The sequence below is a fragment of the Elgaria multicarinata genome, chromosome 8 (genome assembly GCF_023053635.1).
Source record: "Elgaria multicarinata webbii isolate HBS135686 ecotype San Diego chromosome 8, rElgMul1.1.pri, whole genome shotgun sequence".
NCBI lineage: Eukaryota > Metazoa > Chordata > Lepidosauria > Squamata > Anguidae > Elgaria > Elgaria multicarinata.
Window position 1 is genome coordinate 113,284,042 of NC_086178.1, and position 16,363 is coordinate 113,300,404.

The 16,363-nt window shown below is 44.3% G+C and overlaps 1 protein-coding gene across 1 annotated transcript in view; it reads left to right on the plus strand.

Moving 5' to 3' along the window:
- Positions 1 to 1,900: 1,900 nt before the first annotated feature.
- SCD (stearoyl-CoA desaturase) overlaps positions 1,901 to 16,363 on the plus strand; it is a 39,519-nt gene continuing 25,056 nt past the window's right edge. The window contains exons 1-3 of the mRNA XM_063133204.1: positions 1,901 to 2,271; positions 12,821 to 13,094; positions 15,669 to 15,799. Of these exons, the coding sequence (XP_062989274.1) occupies positions 2,245 to 2,271; positions 12,821 to 13,094; positions 15,669 to 15,799 (432 nt within the window). The 5' untranslated portion in view covers positions 1,901 to 2,244. The remainder of the gene's footprint in view (positions 2,272 to 12,820; positions 13,095 to 15,668; positions 15,800 to 16,363) is intronic.

The following is a 16,363-nucleotide window of genomic DNA, read 5'->3' on the forward strand; positions in this document are numbered from 1 at the left end:
ATGGCCTTGTAGGCCCCTTCCAACTCTGCTATTCTATGATTCTATGAATGGGGTGCATGGGTCTTTGAGTTAATGCATGTGTTCATGCTTGTGTTTGTTTGGAGTGAGTGATGCTGAGTGTGTGTGCACACGCGCATGTGAGTTGGGGGGATGATTTGGAAGTGATATTCCTATTAAATAATGCATTTTGGTCCCATAGATGTTCCTTTCCGATTTGTTTGCTATAATTGGCATGATGTATTTCTTGTACTTTAAAATAAATTTAGCAGTTTCAAGTTTTGTGCTTCTTAATTTTTCCAGGAAACATATGTTCTTAAAAATCAAAGTTGGCATTTTTGGGTGTGTGTGGTGGAAGTAGCTCACCTTGCCTAGGGCGCAAAATAGTCTGGCAACCGGCCCTGTAGACACCTGACATTGTGCATGTGTGGAGTGATATCATAGAACCATAGAATAGCAGAGTTGGAAGGGGCCTACAAGGCCATCGAGTCCAGCCCCCTGCTCAGTGCAGGAATCCACCCTAAAGCATCCCTGACTTCTGAACTATTATTATCTAAAAGTTTTGTTCTTAGGTAGTTTTGTAAAAACGTAAAATGCTACTGTGAACTTCAGTGCTGGTGACACTGGACATTTTTTTGTTTCTGTTTTTCTTTATTAATTATTACTGTGGAGGTTTTTCACTGTTTAAAGGGATTTAAGAACATGTACCAGCTAGGAGAACTTGTTCTGTAGATTGATTACAAACTGTATATATGTTGTATATATCACTTATATCTCATATATTGCATCTATTAAACATCGCACACATGCAACTGGCTACAAATACACCACAATACAATATTCCAAAATATTGTAAGCCTATGCAGCAGGGCCTTGCTATTTACTGTTTTACTCTGTACAGCACCATGTACATTGATGGTGCTATATAAATAAATAATTAATAATAATAATAATAATAATAATAATAATAATAATATAATATGAGCAAACGATACAATACATAGGCCTGGTTCAGACCACGCACTAAACCATGCTGCTTAACCACAAAATGGTTAACGGAATGCATTGACCTTAATGTGCATCCTATTAACCATACTGTGGTTAAGCTGCGGCATGGTTTAGCGTGTTGTCTGAACCAGGCCATAAAATTGGGCAAAGGAAGCCCCAGTCGTTCCTCTCACTGCCTAGCCCTGCAAAGGCTCAAAATGCGCTGCTAGGGTTGCGGGTGAGGGGGTCTTCCTAGGTCCCCCCACCCCATAACGAGGAACAGTGAAGGGCTGTTTTCCCGAGAATCACACGGCGAGCTCCGCGCCTTCCTCACCACCCAGCATTAACGGGAGGAAAGCCAGGCGGCTGCAGCAGCAGCATCCCGCCCAGCTGGCCTCCCTGGGGACCGGCGACGAGCCCGGCATGCGTCTGCAGCAGTGCGGTGCTGGCGGCGCCTCCGCCTCGCCTCCCCTCCCCTCTCGCTCCCACGCAGCCCCGGCGGGCGGAGAGTCATCTTGACCCACTTTGCCAGCGAAAGTAACTGCAGGTCATTGCCTTCCTGGTTGCGGGCGCGGCTTAACTCTCCCTCGCCCCCTGCCCACTGCCCGATCCCGCGTCGAGCACATGGTTCGCAACGCAACGCCGCGCAACGCCGCGCAAGGCAAGGGTCAGGCAACGGGAGCCGCCGCCGCCGCCGCAGCGCCGCCGTCCAACAGCAGATTGCGGGCAGCCAATGCCGAGAGCGCTGCGAGGTGGCACCAAATCCCCCCAGCCAATGGGAGCGCTCCGCCGAGCGCCGAGGCATCCTCCTCCTCCTCCTCCCCCCCTTCGCCTCGCCGGGCTCCAAGCCTCCGCTCTCCGCCCCACCGCCACTTAAGTGTCGCCGGAGCGCAAGGAGCGCAGTCGCATCGCGCGTTGGGAGACGGATCGGAAAGCGGCCCGGGCCACCGCTTTGCTTTTCAGAGGTCGTCATTCTAGAGAGGGAAGGAGGGAGGGAGAGCGAATTAACTCCTAGCGGGTTACTTGAGTTCATCTTCCCGGGAACTGAAATACCTTTGCAGACGGCAAAGCCCCGGTGCCGAGTCCCACCTGCAGCATCACTGAAGCTGCGCAAGCAACGGCGGCAACTGCAGCGCGCCGCGTCCGGAGAGCCGCAGAAAGAAAGAAAGAGCAGCGCAGCGCAGCGCATCCCTCCCGGCGGCCGTCAGGAGCGCGGAGAGCCCCGCATCTCTCGGGGAAGGCAGGACGAGGCCTTTTCCGATGCCTGCCCAGTTGGCCCAGGGGAAGGTAAGGAGAGCCTCCCTGCGCTCGCGGCCCCATGGCGCGTCCCGCCGCGCCTTCGGACGCGGCCATCGCCACCTTCGCCATCGCCACCTGCACGTCTGTCGCTCCATGGTAGCCCATATTTTTTCATTTCACATGACAAGAACCAGCGCTCCGAGGCGGTCATTCATTCATTCGTTTTCAATCCCATTCTCTTGTAATTGGTGTCAGCCCCAAACAGCCCACCTGCTTCCACAAGCATCCATCATTATTATTATTATTATTATTATTATTATTATTATTATTATGCTGCTGCTTGTGGCGCAGCGCTGCTAATGCCATTCATATCTGCGTCATCACCCGCTTAAAAGCAGGGCGGCTTTGAAAAGGTTTTTTTTAATAACTTGACGCTAATTCGTTTTTCTGTGCGCATCACGTAGCCACAGCGTGCCGCTTAGCCCTGTGACATGATTAACAAAACGAAGTGACGACGGATCCGGACGAGGGGGCGGGGCTCAGGCAGACCTGACGAGACCGGCTTCTAGCGGGCTCGGCTAGTGGATGGCTTTAGTATTTTTAAGGCAAGCAAAGCTTCAGGCTGCAGTCCTGCGCGCACTGCTGAGTAGATATGTCTAGAATTGTGCTGTTAGAGCAAAATCCAGGAGCCCCACGGTTCAGGGGTGATAGGAACTGCTTTCCAAACTGCAACAGCTCTTAACAAGAAACCACTTCTGCTACAAGGAAGAAAATAACCTCACATTATGCTGCCGTCTTTGAACTAATTGGAACTTGAATAGGGTTGGGTTGTTAGTCTCTTTTGATTTACAAAAATATGCCGGAAGAGCTTTAATTTAAACATAGCCTTGCTAGTGTTCTTAGCAATGAATAGGTTACCAGGGAGGCAACCTGGCCTTTACAGATGCTGCTTCTCCTGGCAATTTCTCTTTACCATGCTTGAGGTGGCATCCAGGTCATTCTCAAAAGGCCTCTCCTCCTGACAATATCTGGGCAAATGAGTATGCCCTTCAAAAAAAAAGTAGCTCTTGACAGACAGGGAACTCTACTGGTGCTACAGATACCTACACAAAAATAATAATGAGAGGAGATAATTGTTCATTTGGTTTCTGTTGATGTATGATTATCTGAGCTTTTATATTAGAATTCTCTGTCAGGTAGAATTGAAAATTAGCCAAATTCCCCATTATAGACAGACAGTTCAAATATCAGATGCTTTTCTCTGTCTCTCTCCATATGTGTGTGTGAGCGTCAAAATGTTCTGTGAAATGTGCAAACTTGCCTATTCTTTCAACAATGTAAATCGGCCCAGTACAAACAATCACCACACTAATTTTTAATTCTCTAGGACCAACACAGCAAACAACTATCTACATCAATGTTTATTTATGAGATACAATATTGGTAGCATAATATTTCTTCCTTATTCATTTTTTCTTAATAGAAATAGCCCAAACATTTCCCAAAGGCTCAAAATCTATGCTAAAACACTGGACACAATCCAACAAAATTACAGTGCAATCCTATGCATATCTGGTCAGAAGTAAGTCCACTGAAGCCTGCTCCCTGATCAATGTGTATAGAGTTGCATCCATAGCTGTTTCAAAGTCCCATTGATTTCATGCATTTAACTTTCCAGCTTTAAGTATGTTCTTCGTATGCTCCAAAGCTGCCAGCCACCTGTCCCCCAAGACTGCCCATGAAATGCCCCATTCTGGGACTTCCTATGTTCAACTGCTGGCCATGAAGTTTTGCCTGCCTTGGTGCACCTGCCATGGCTCAGCTCCTTCTACTGGTGGAGCATCTCTCTCCGTAACCTCTTCCAGCCACCAACAATGGAGTGTGTGGTAGGATTGCACTGAAAGTAATATTAGCCTGTGTTCATAGAAAAAGGCCAACTTTTTTTTAGTTGCATTGGATTTTTGTTAATGATTACTATATAAGTCAGAGTAAATGAAATAAAATAAATCAGACAGATATTTCCCAACTGAAAACAGAAGGAAAAAATTCCAAATGAGTATAAACATTTTAGCTACTTTTATTCTGCCAAAGAAAAATTCCATGCAGCTTAAAGACTACCACAGGTTTTTTTTACAACATAATCAAATCATTATTACTTCCTTGTTTTGATTTACATTTTACCATGGGGCTGGCATGGTTCAGGACATTCTACTAAAAATTCATGGAAGGCAACAAAGAAGGAAGATATAGGGTTTGATCCAAGTGAATAACAGTGCAATCCTATACATGTGCAAATTCAGAAGTAAGTCTGACTGAGTCCAGAGGGGCGTACTCACAGGCAAGTGAGAATAGGATCACAGCCTTAGGCAGGACCAACTTGTTTTAACTTAGTCTGGATCCAATCCATAATGTTTAAACTCTGCCTGGTGAGAGTGATATAAGTCAGCAAACCTGCATAGGCTCCTTCCAGCACATATGGGTTTTTGTCCCAACAGACAGACATGCTCCCCAACCTGTAGGCCTACATCTTATTAATAGGAAAACCTGATAGCTTTAGGGTGTTAGTAGTTGATATAACTAGGACTGTTGCAATTAACTCAGTGCTAAATGCCAGGGAAGGAGGTGGGCCTCTTTCTTTAGTGGACTGAAGGAGGCTGCTGCAGCATTCCTGGATCCTCCTCATGTAAGTGGCATTTGGGCAAGTTTGTGCAAGTGTCTGATTGGCCAGTGTAGCTGTGGGGTGGGGATGAGCACATTAATCACTGTGGTTGTGGACTAAAGTGAGGAGAGGAAGATAATTTGCAGGGGAGGGGCCTCCTGCCAGGCCCAGCCCTTTTGATGCCTCCATTGTTCTTTCTTCCCAACTGATCAGACCAGAGGCAGCGGACCTTGTTATAGCCTCTACTAGGGTAATCTTATACATGCCTACTCAAAAGTAAATCCCATTAATTTCAGTGAGGCTTACTCTTAGGTAAGTAAATGTTGATGCAGCTTTAGAGCTGCACGGTTCTCTTCCTGCTCCACCGTTTGCTTCAACTGAGCTGTTTTGTGGCGGTTTAAGGAGAGTTGTGCTTATGTGTTGATTTGGTACATGGCCTGTCACCACCCAGGGATATGCAGCTCCTTTCTGTACAGTACTCTTCTGATGACCCATAGGGGAGGAGCCCTTTCTGCAAGTTTCAGGGCCCTGCTCTTTTTGCTGCGGAGGTTTTATAAGGTTTGCTGGCATAGTTCGGGAGAGAAAAGAGGCACAGTGTTGCTGCAACTCAAGAGGGGATTGAGCAGAGCCTTTGCCTCTAGAGAGTCACTCTGATTTATTGAGCAGCATGTTGTGATTGCAGAGGGTTCTGCTGCAGCTTGGGCCTAGCATCCTAGCAAAACTACTGAAATAGACTCCACAGGAATAAAAATCAAGACGGGGAATTATGATTTTCCTCACTCTGAGCTCTCAAGCTTATCCACAATATATACCTCAATAATATACTGGTTAATTGGTTTTGCCTAAGTTTGAAGCTCACATGAAGTTAAAAGAAAAACCCACCCTCTGCCTATTGAAGTCTTCACCCCTCCTTCTGCCCCAGGCCTGTTAGTCAAATAGGTTTAGAGTATATTGTGGGCCAGTTCAGTGGTTTTGTTCACACTGTGAAAAGCTCAGTTCAGACAACACGTTTCTCAACGGTGGTTTTAGAACTCCATGGTGAGAAATGTGTTGTCGAGGGAAAACTCCACCCCACGGTGGATTTTTTTTTTTTTTAGAAAACACTCCATGCGGAGTATCCACGCTGTGCAGAAAACCATTGTACACAACCTGCACAATGGTAGTGTTGAGTGTTGTGAGGTGGGCTCTGTGGAGTTTTCCATTGTGTTGCATTGACTTTTCCCACTGGCTATAGAGTTCTCTGGCAAGAGCGGTGAAAGAAGGGAGTATCATTCTAGCAGAGCCACAGGGATTGTTTTTTCTACAGCAATGGCTGATGGGATACTGTCAGGAGGACTGGGGGAGGAGAGAGGGCAGAGGAACTGTCAATCAAACGTTGTGTTGACTTTTACTCAACTTCACAGGAGCCCACAGTCGTTAGAACATGTTGTGTGGGGGGTACCCCCTAAAAACCCAACCGTTGAGAGGAGTTTTCACACTGCATTGACTAATGTGTTGTCTAGGGTGACCCTATGAAAAGGAGGACAGGGCTCCTGTATCTTCCTTCCCTTTTCCTGAAATTCCCTTTTCTATGCAACTGAAGGAAAGGAATCTTCCTTTCCTTCAGTTGCATAGAAAAGGGAATTTCAGCAGGTGTCATTTGTATATATGGAGAACCTGGTGAAATTTCCTCTTCATCACCGCAGATAAAGCAGCAGGAGCTATACTAGAGTGACCAGATTTAAAAGCGGGCAGGTCACCTGCAGCTTTAACTGTGGTGATGGAGAGGGAATTTCACCAGGTTCTCTATATATACAAATGACACCTGCTGAAATTTCCTTCTCAATACAACCGTTAAAGATACAGGAGCCCTGTCCTCCTTTTCATATGGTCACCCTAATGTTGTCTTAACTGAGGCAATGAGTTTCCCCTTAGTTGTGCCCACAGCCAGTCTCCTCCTCCGTCCTCAACTCAGTCTCTCAGAAAGTCATACCCATGCCTTTCTTGAAAATTAGGAGAAGAAAACCTATTGATTTTGCTACAGTCACTTCTGAAATCTAATAAGCACTGGTGTAAAGTCCAGGGCAGAAGCTGTATGGAGGTTACTTTCCTTCAGTGCAACCGAGGACCTTTGGCCCTTGCTTCCTCACACCCATCGCCGCTGAATGACCGCTTCTTCCCCTCAGACCCACCTCCTTCTCCCCCCCCCCACATTTTAAAACCCAGCTTTTCCTAGGGCTGCTTCTCTTCCTTCTCCACCGCTGCATCAGAGAATTCGTCCCTGCCTCCATCACCATCCCTGCTGCCAATATGGCCACCCAAAGAGCACCCTTGAGGCCCTCCCTCCACCTCTGTGTTTTTCTCCCTGGGCAACTGTAGGGCCTGGAGCTACATGGGAGCTGTAGTTACCTGACCAGAAACATACTGTTTGGCTGTTAAAGCTTGGGCTTTGAACTTTTTCAAACTTTCAAAAGTTTCTGCATATCTACACTGCTCAAGCTTCAGTTTAAAAGAAAAAAAAAAGAGCAAATCCATCTGGTAAATCTGCTTTTCTCTGTGCCTGCCTTCTTGCTTGCATGCCTGGTCTTGGCCGGGCTAGTTCTGGTTAATCCTGTCCTGCGCTTGTTTTACTTCTCTGCCCACTTGCTATCTCTCTCCTCACTTCTTCTCTTAATTCCTTTCTCCTCATATCTGTCCTTATGGCTCGTTCCAATTTCATCTCTCCCAACTTAGTTCCTATTCGGTGTCTCCCCTCTTCTCAGCTGCCTTTTTCGTGTTCCTTATGGAACTGTCGCTCTGTTGCTTCTAAGGCCCCTGTCATTCACGACTTGTTTATCTCTAGGTCTCTTCACCTCCTAGCTCTTACTGAAACCTGGCTTCCTGCCCATGATACCGTCATCTCGGCTGCCCTCTCTCTTGGAGGACTCTCTTTCTCTCACTTGAGTCACCCAGAGGGTCGTGGTGGTGGTGTGGGTCTTTTATTATCTAGTCTGTGCCAGTTCCAGCCTCTTTCCATTCCACCATCACATTGTTTCTCCTCCTTTGAGGCACATGTGGTGAGACTCTTCGCTCCGCTGCGACTGCGGATTGCAGTTTTGTACCGCCCCCCAGGCTCATCCTCAAAATTCCTCTCTGATTTTGATTCGTGGCTGTCCTTTTTCCTCTCTGATAACTGTCCTACTCTTATCTTGGGTGACTTCAATATCCATGTGGATGACCCTCAAGACGCTGCAGCTCTACGATTTCGCTCCTTATCTTCCTCTTATGATCTTAAGCTTTGGTCTGATGCTCCCACACATTCCATTGGACACTGTCTGGATCTTGTTCTCACTCGGAATTGCTCTGTATTGGACTTTTCTACTGCTGACTTTCCTTTGTCAGTCCATTATCTAGTTTCCTTCAATATTACTCATAATCCTCCTCCTTCACGTCCCGCTTCTCGCTCTTGTCGTGACTTGCAATCTATCAATTATGAGGCTTTTTCTCAGTCTCTAGCCTCCTCTCTTCCTTCTGTCTTTTCGGCTGTCTCCGTGGACTCAGCTGTCTCCTTCTTTAATTCCTCCTTATCGTCAACACTTGATAATCTTGCTCCATCTACAACTCGGATAGTTCGCCCTTCTCAACCCCAACCGTGGCTCACCTCCTTCCTCCGCTACCTTCGCTCTTGTTCCCGGGCAGCTGAACGCCTTTGGTGTAAGACCAGGGTCTGGGCGGACTTTGTCCATTACAAATTTGTACTCTCCTCTTTCTCTTCTGCCATTTCACTGGCCAAACAGCAGTACTACTCAACGTTGATCCAGTCAAATGCTAGGCATCCTCAGCGACTCTTTGCGTCCTTCAATTCTCTTCTGAAGCCTAATCCACCATCTCTCCCCGCCTCTCTGTCTGCTAATAACTTTGCCTCTTTTTTCAATGCTAAAATCCAAACTATTCGCTCTGATCTGGCCAGCTCTGCTCCTCTTCCAGTTCCTGTTCCTCATCTGTCAGTTCCTCCTGCAAATTTCTCCGCGTTTCCTTCGGTCTCAGCTGATGAACTGTCTACAGTACTGTGCTCTTCGAAGCCTTCCACTTGTTCTCGTGATCCGATTCCTTCTCGCGTCTTTATAAATCTTATTCCCGCTATCCTCCCTTCCTTGCTTCATATTATTAATTTTTCTCTGTCCTCTGGTTCATTTCCTTCTGCTTTTAAACATGCTACAGTCTCTCCCATTCTCAAGAAACCTACTCTTGATAGGCTATCTCTGTCTAACTACCGACCTGTCTCTTTGTTGCCTTTTGTTTCAAAGATCCTGGAGCGTGTGGTCTACTCTCGTTGTCTTGACTTTCTTTCTAGTAACTCTGCTCTGGATCCTTTTCAATCTGGATTCCGTTCTTTGCATTCCACTGAAACAGCCCTTACTAAGATCACCAATGATCTCCTAACTGCCAAGTCTTTTTCCGTTCTTTATTCCGTTCTTATTCTCCTTGAACTAACTACAGCCTTTGACACGGTTGATCATGATCTTCTCTTAGATTCCCTTCATGACCTTGGACTTTGTGGCTCTGTCTATAACTGGTTTGCCTCCTATCTAGCGGGTCGCTCTTTCAGCGTGTTGGCTAATGGCAGCTCGTCTTCCTCCTTTCCCCTTTCAGTAGGGGTTCCACAAGGCTTGGTGCTTGGCCCGTTACTGTTTTCTTTATACATGTTGCCCTTGGGTAATCTTATTCAATCTCATGGCCTCCAATATCATCTGTATGCCGATGATACACAATTATATCTCTCATCTCCAGAACTTTCTCCTGATGTTCACAATCGTATCTCGGCATGTCTTTCAGATATCTCAGCTTGGCTGCTCCATCGTCGTTTGAAACTTAATATGGCAAAGACTGAACTGCTTGTTTTTCCTCCTAAACCTTCTCCTCATCTCTCTTTCTCTCTTACTGTCAATGATATTACACTTACTCTGGTCAAGGAAGCTCGTAGTCTTGGCCTTATATTTGATTCCTCGCTCTCCTTTATTCCTCATATTGAGGCAGTAGCTAAATTCTGTCGTTTTTTCCTGTATAATATTGCCAGGATTCGATCATTTTTGTCTGTCTCTTCTGCCAAAATGCTTGTTCATGCACTGGTTATTTCTCGGTTGGACTACTGCAACCTTCTACTCTCTGGCCTTCCTTCTTCTCACATCAGTCCGTTGGTTTCTGTCCACCACTCTGCCGCTAAAATCATCTTCTTGGCTCGCCGCTCTGACCATGTAACTCCACTTCTGAAATCTCTTCATTGGCTTCCAATTCACTTCAGAATCCAATATAAACTTCTCCTGTTGACCTTCAAAGCTTTTCACGGTCTAGCTCCTTCCTATCTCTCCTCTCTCATCTCACACTATTGCCCCGCTCGTGCTCTTCGCTCCTCTGATGCCATGCTTCTTGCCTGCCCAAGGGTCTCTACTTCCCTTGCTCGGCTTCGCCCATTTTCTTCTGCTGCCCCTTACGCCTGGAACGCTCTTCCAGAACAGCTGAGATCCACAAGTTCAATCGCAGCTTTTAAAGCTCAGCTAAAAACTTTTCTTTTTCCTAAAGCTTTTACAACTTGATGCTGTTTGGACTTTATACTGTTATACTGTTAGTTTTACCCTACCCTGCGCCTGTTTACCCTACCCAGTGCCTGTTTGCATTCTCTTCCCCTCCTTATCGCTCTACTATGATTTTAATAGAATGTAAGTCTATGCGGCAGGGTCTTGCTATTTACTGTTTTACGCTGTACAGCACCATGTACATAGATGGTGCTATATAAATAAATAATAATAATAATAATAATAATAGTAATAAGCCTTATATCACTGTATTATTATATAAGATTATTACTAAGATAATATATGTTATGAACAACCCAAAGAGACTAAGAATTACTAAGAACTGGTAACTAAGAATTACTAGGGTGACCATATGAAAAGGAGGACAGGGCTAGTGTATCTTTAACAATTGTATAGAAAAGGGAATTTCAGCAGGTGTCATTTGTATATATGGAGAACCTGGTGAAATTTCCTCTTCATCACAACAGTTAAAGCTGCAGCAGCTATACTAGAGTGACTAGATTTAAAACAGCTTTAACTGTTGTGATGAAGAGGAAATTTCACCAGGTTCCCCATATATACAAATGACACCTGCTGAAATTCCCTTTTCTATACAATTGTTAAAGATACACTAGCCCTGTCCTCCTTTTCATATGGTCACCCTAGAATTACTAATGTAATATTAATGGCTATTCAACATTGACCGAGAATTTAAATAAATAAATTCATTGCACTCATATGGGAGGGAGGGAAGGTCTGTTGGTTATATCATTGCCACGTGCTATCTAATAGTTACCAATGTGCTTCAGATTTGGCCAAACCCAGAAATGAATTAGACTGGTTCAAACAAATTTAGATGTCTGAATCAAAGTGGGGCTCCCCTGTAGTGGACAAAATCCAAATATGAACACTTCTCAAGATTTGTTAGAAAGCTGGATTTGCTGGTTGGGGTAGTAGGACTCCCTCCCCCATCTAAATACCCCTTTTCCATCTTAATGCCCTTAAGAAGTTAAACATATTTTGGTATTCCCAACTAATCAGGCAGGAGAATCTCTTTCTTTCTTTTTAAAATAAAGATGTTACTTATTTTAATACGTGAATGTGCAAAATTTTTGTGAACCGCCCAGAGAGTTTCAGCTATTGGGCGGTATAGAAATGAAATAAATAAAAAATAAAAAATTGTGGGTGGCTGGCAGTATTACCTTAGAAGAGGCATTCTCCCTCACTTACTTCTCTCTCACACATGATAGACAGACAGAATGGGTTTTTTTTTTAAAGAAAGTGTCTGCTGTGACAAATAATCTAAATTTAGATTCTGAACTAAAGATGTTTTCTCAGTAGTACTATTATATTTATACACAGCTTTAGTTGTTTAATCAGTTAATTGACTAAAACACATACAATTAATCAACTGAGATTTCTCTAGTCAGATCCCATGTTAAATTGCTCTGAGGGTTTGCTCATCAGTAGCATCTATTGTTGAGTATTTGACAGTTCAATCATTCTGTATCCTGTGCTGCAGCTTGCATGTATGAGCTTAGTAAAGTATCTTGCAGCTTGGTCCTGCACATTTTTACTCAGAAGTAAGTTGCCCTGACATCAATGGGATTTACTTCCAAGGCAGTGCACATAATATTGCATAATAATATTCTCTGTGTGCCTCAGTTCTGAATGATGCTATACCTTCTGAGGATCCAGTCTATAGTAAGAGTAACTGACTTAGTGCTTGTGAAGTGTACGACTACTACTGGCCTAAGCTCTTCTTATACCTGCTTTACGCATTCATTGAATGGATGGAGAAAGTAGGTGGAACCTGTTGCTGGCCCCACACATGACTTTGCACACCTCACGAGTTCCACTTTTAATCCAGAAGTAGACAACCTGATGCCCTCCAGATGTTTTATACTACAAGTCCCACAATCCCTGACTATTGGCCATGGTAGCTGGAGTTTATGGGAGTTGTAATACAAAACATCTGGAGGGCACTCAGTTGCCTGCCTCTGGCCTAGTCTTTGAATATAGAGCTGAAGATTTGAAAAGAGACACTGGTGCTTATACCATTTTAAGCGCATAGGTGGTTCATATGATTCGAAACTCTACTTGATCATGGTTCCCAATCACAGGGAGCACCCATGTGCAGTTACAGTTTAGTAACTAGCAAATTTGTATAAATTGCAACGACAACTAACTACAAATAGTAGTAACTTTCAAATATGTATCTAACTGTCACAAGTTGCTCATCTTTGCCTAAACATGTCATAGAAGTATGCAGTTGCCTCATGGATTCCTGCACCTTGCATGAGCTTAAGTTGAGAAACTAAACAAGAGGAAGCACTTATTTGTTCTCAGTCCTCTTATGGACTTTGTATGTGACTTTGCTTTGTTTTTTATTTGCCTTTTATATCAGTTCTCCCCAAATTTCTCCACCACTACTGCCTTTGCTCATGTGGCCCAGAATGGGGCAGCGAACATGGTAAAGGCCCATCCTAAAAATGAAGACGTGGGATCTGGGAGAGAGATGACAGATGACATTTTCGATGAGAGTTATCATGAGAAAGAGGGCCCCAAGCCCGCCACAATATACGTCTGGAGGAACATCATCCTCATGGGCCTGCTTCATGCATCTTCACTGTATGCCATCTGCCTCATACCTGCAGCAAAACCGATCACCTTGGTGTGGGGTAAGCAAAGGACCTGTTTACTTTTCTTAGAAGGAATTGTCTGACTGTTTTGCTCTATTCTTTGGCCTTCTGCTCCACTCAATGGGATTAAGCTTTTTTCATTATAGTTCTCAGTGTAGCTCCTTGAAGGCCTTGGGGAGGATTAATTTTCACCTGTGAACAGAGAAACAGGCTCCTTTGGGAAGTATCATGGGTTCGTTAATGGTTCAGAAGCATATTGTAATAAACATTAAGTCGCTCGTCAAGGCAACTGGAGGACCCATCTGGATTGCCACTGGCTTCATCTTCGTTCAGATACTCTTCCTTTCCTTAAACTTACAACCAAAATTCAGTAAGTTGATTCATGTTTGTGTAAACACACGTCATGCCATAGGCTTTATGTCAGGATTTATTTATTTATTTATTTCATTTCTATACCGCCCAGTAGCTGAAGCTCTCAGATGTTTGGTCTCAGATTAAACCCTGCCATCATATGGTGTAGAGATCTGGGGCTTCAGTGGTGGGTGCTGTGGGTTTGCACAGGAAGAGCTGTAGCCTGCTGGTGGGTGGAGCAGATGTTGCATGCAAAAGCACATCAGTCAGTGGCATCTCCAGGTAGGGCTGGGAAATACTAAGTTAGATGGACTCCTGGCCTGACTTGAGATAAGGCAGCTTCTTATGTCAGGCTTTGAACGGGACTTGGCCTGTAGCTCTAAAGCAGCCACTTCTCAGGCGTGTCACAGTAGCTGCTCAAAATATTCACTGTTGGAAAGGATCCTGTATCCAGCAGGTACTGCGGGAGCAGCAGAAGCAGTTAAAATAAGAGAGCCAGTGTGGCATAGTGGCTAAAGTATTGGACTGGGAGTTGGGAGATCCAGTGTCTAGTCCTCACTTGCCCATGGAAACCCACTGGGTGACTTTGGGCCAGTCACAGACCCTCAGCCCAGCCGACCTCACAGGGTTGTAGTTGTGAGGATAAAATGGAAAGGAGGAGGATTATGTACAATGCCTTGGGTCCCTTGGAGGAAGAAAGGTGGGATATAAATGCAATCAATCAATCAATCAATCACAAAGATGGATTCTGATACAGAAAAATAATATACACACTTAAATTCTACAGAAGGAGGCTGGGAAGCATTTAATGAGCACAAACAGCACAGGAGGCAAAGAAACCCTTTTTTCTGCAGTTAAAACAAAGTGCATACATTTGGAGATGATCCCTAAAGTTTTAACAGACAAGCTGCTTTGTTCAGATTTTGTAGTACTGCTTAATGTAGCGAATGGCAACCAAGGATGAATCTTTTGAGGGAAAATCCAAGATGAGCGAAAAGGGACAGTACTCCTCCACCTCTGATTCTTCTGGTGCATACTTTAACAAGGCAGCTCAGATGGGATTATGTTGCAAGGGCATATCTTGTCCAAAATACAACTTTTGTATTGTATTCTTTTTACTTTCTGTTATTTATTTAATATTTATAATTTATTTACTTATTTGGACCAGCAAGATTTTAAAGGCTGACTCAGTTTTTTGTTTGCAATGGAAGCAGAAAATTTTGGCATCAGCTGAATCTGTACAAAGGTTCTTTGTCCTGTGTGCCCCGTTCTAAGACCGTTTGTTTTGGCCATTTCCCCAAGAAGCTGATGTGCTCCAGTGATGGCATCTCCTTCCGAATCCAAACACCGTCTTGATAATTTTTCCTGCTGAATTGGCAATTTAACATCCCTTTGTCACCATTTCAAGGTCTCTGGGAAGGCTAGCCTTGGAATGAGCTGCATTATCTTTGTTAGAGAGGGTGGGAAGTAACCTGCCCTTTCCTGCCAGAGCTTTGAGAGGCAACAAAGCATTTGCCATCATCCATTCAGAGGGGTCTCACAGTGGCTCACATCAGCATGCTACAACCTCAGCTTTTGACCATAATGAGAGTGGTAAAGTGGCATATACGTAGGCTGACCACCTAGTAAGTCAGAGAACTTTGCGTTGGGAAATGTGGCCACCTGTCTGCCATCACTTTCATTTCTAGCAGCTCACATCTGGTTATTCAAAGGACCAAGAGCCAATGGGTGGTTTGTTTCAGAGCAAGGTCAACAACTGGTATTCTTAAAGATAGATCATTTTTTTACTTGGAAATAATCCCATTGAGTTCAGTGGAGCATACTCCCAGGTAATGGTGCATGAATAGTGTCATAAAATCCAAACTGGAAAGAAAATTGCACTTTGAGGTTTCCATTGCCTCCCGCCCATCCATCAGCTTTAAAGATCTCAGAAAGTTCTGAGCAGAGTCACTAGCTGCAGCGGGAAACCCAGCCAATCAATGAACATACTGAAATAAATAAACCAAATTGGGTAGGAACATTTTATCCTTGTCCAAACCTCCACTGTACAGAAATTAAAAAAAAACCTTTAAGTTGCTTTAGTCATGACTAAGTAGGTGCCCATGGCAGTCGTATGGTCAAATTCCAGATGGTACTCCAAACTGCTAGTGGTGGAAAAAATTGCATTTTCCAGGTACTCCAAACTGCAGTAGCCTTGTTAGTGGTGGAAAGATTCTATGATTCCTCTTGACTTTCTCTTCCCTTCCCTTTTCTTATCTGCAGTAGTTTTGTGCTTCATCTTGTGTGGCCTAGGAATTACAGCTGGAGCGCATCGTCTTTGGAGTCACCGGTCTTATAAAGCCAGTTTGGCTCTCCGAATATTCTTGGCTGTCATCAACTCCATGGCTTTCCAGGTAGGAATTGCTTAATGAACAATATGACTAAATTCTAGTCTTCTGCTCTGATGGAATTTCATGCAGAATTTGTTGCCTCATACAGAGCTTGGATTCTGGAAACTAAAGTAGATTGTGATTTCAAGCCCAGAGACGAAGTGCCAAGTAGTGTCTAACATTCTTGAACACTCCCACATAGATTTTACCACTCTGTGGGATGTTTTCCCTCTGTCTTGATCCAGCAAAAGGTAGAGATCAGAGACACATTTTATTTCCCATTGAACTAGACAGATTTGTCTGCTGAAGTTTCACAAACTTGCATGTAACAGAGTGCAATTAGAGATGTTTAAGGGCTCTACCATTTATCTGTACATTTCAAAATTCTCAGGCAGGAATTTTAATTGTTCCCATTTAAAGGTGGAGAGCTTTTGAGCCGTGTGTGTGTGTGTGAGAGAGAGAGAGAGAGGGAGAGAGAGAGAGATCAACAAAAAACATCCATGGATTCTCCAACTGGAATAATTTAGCCAATTCCAAGCCCATTTAAAACAACAACAAAATGAAATTACATGGGAGGTCATTGCCATC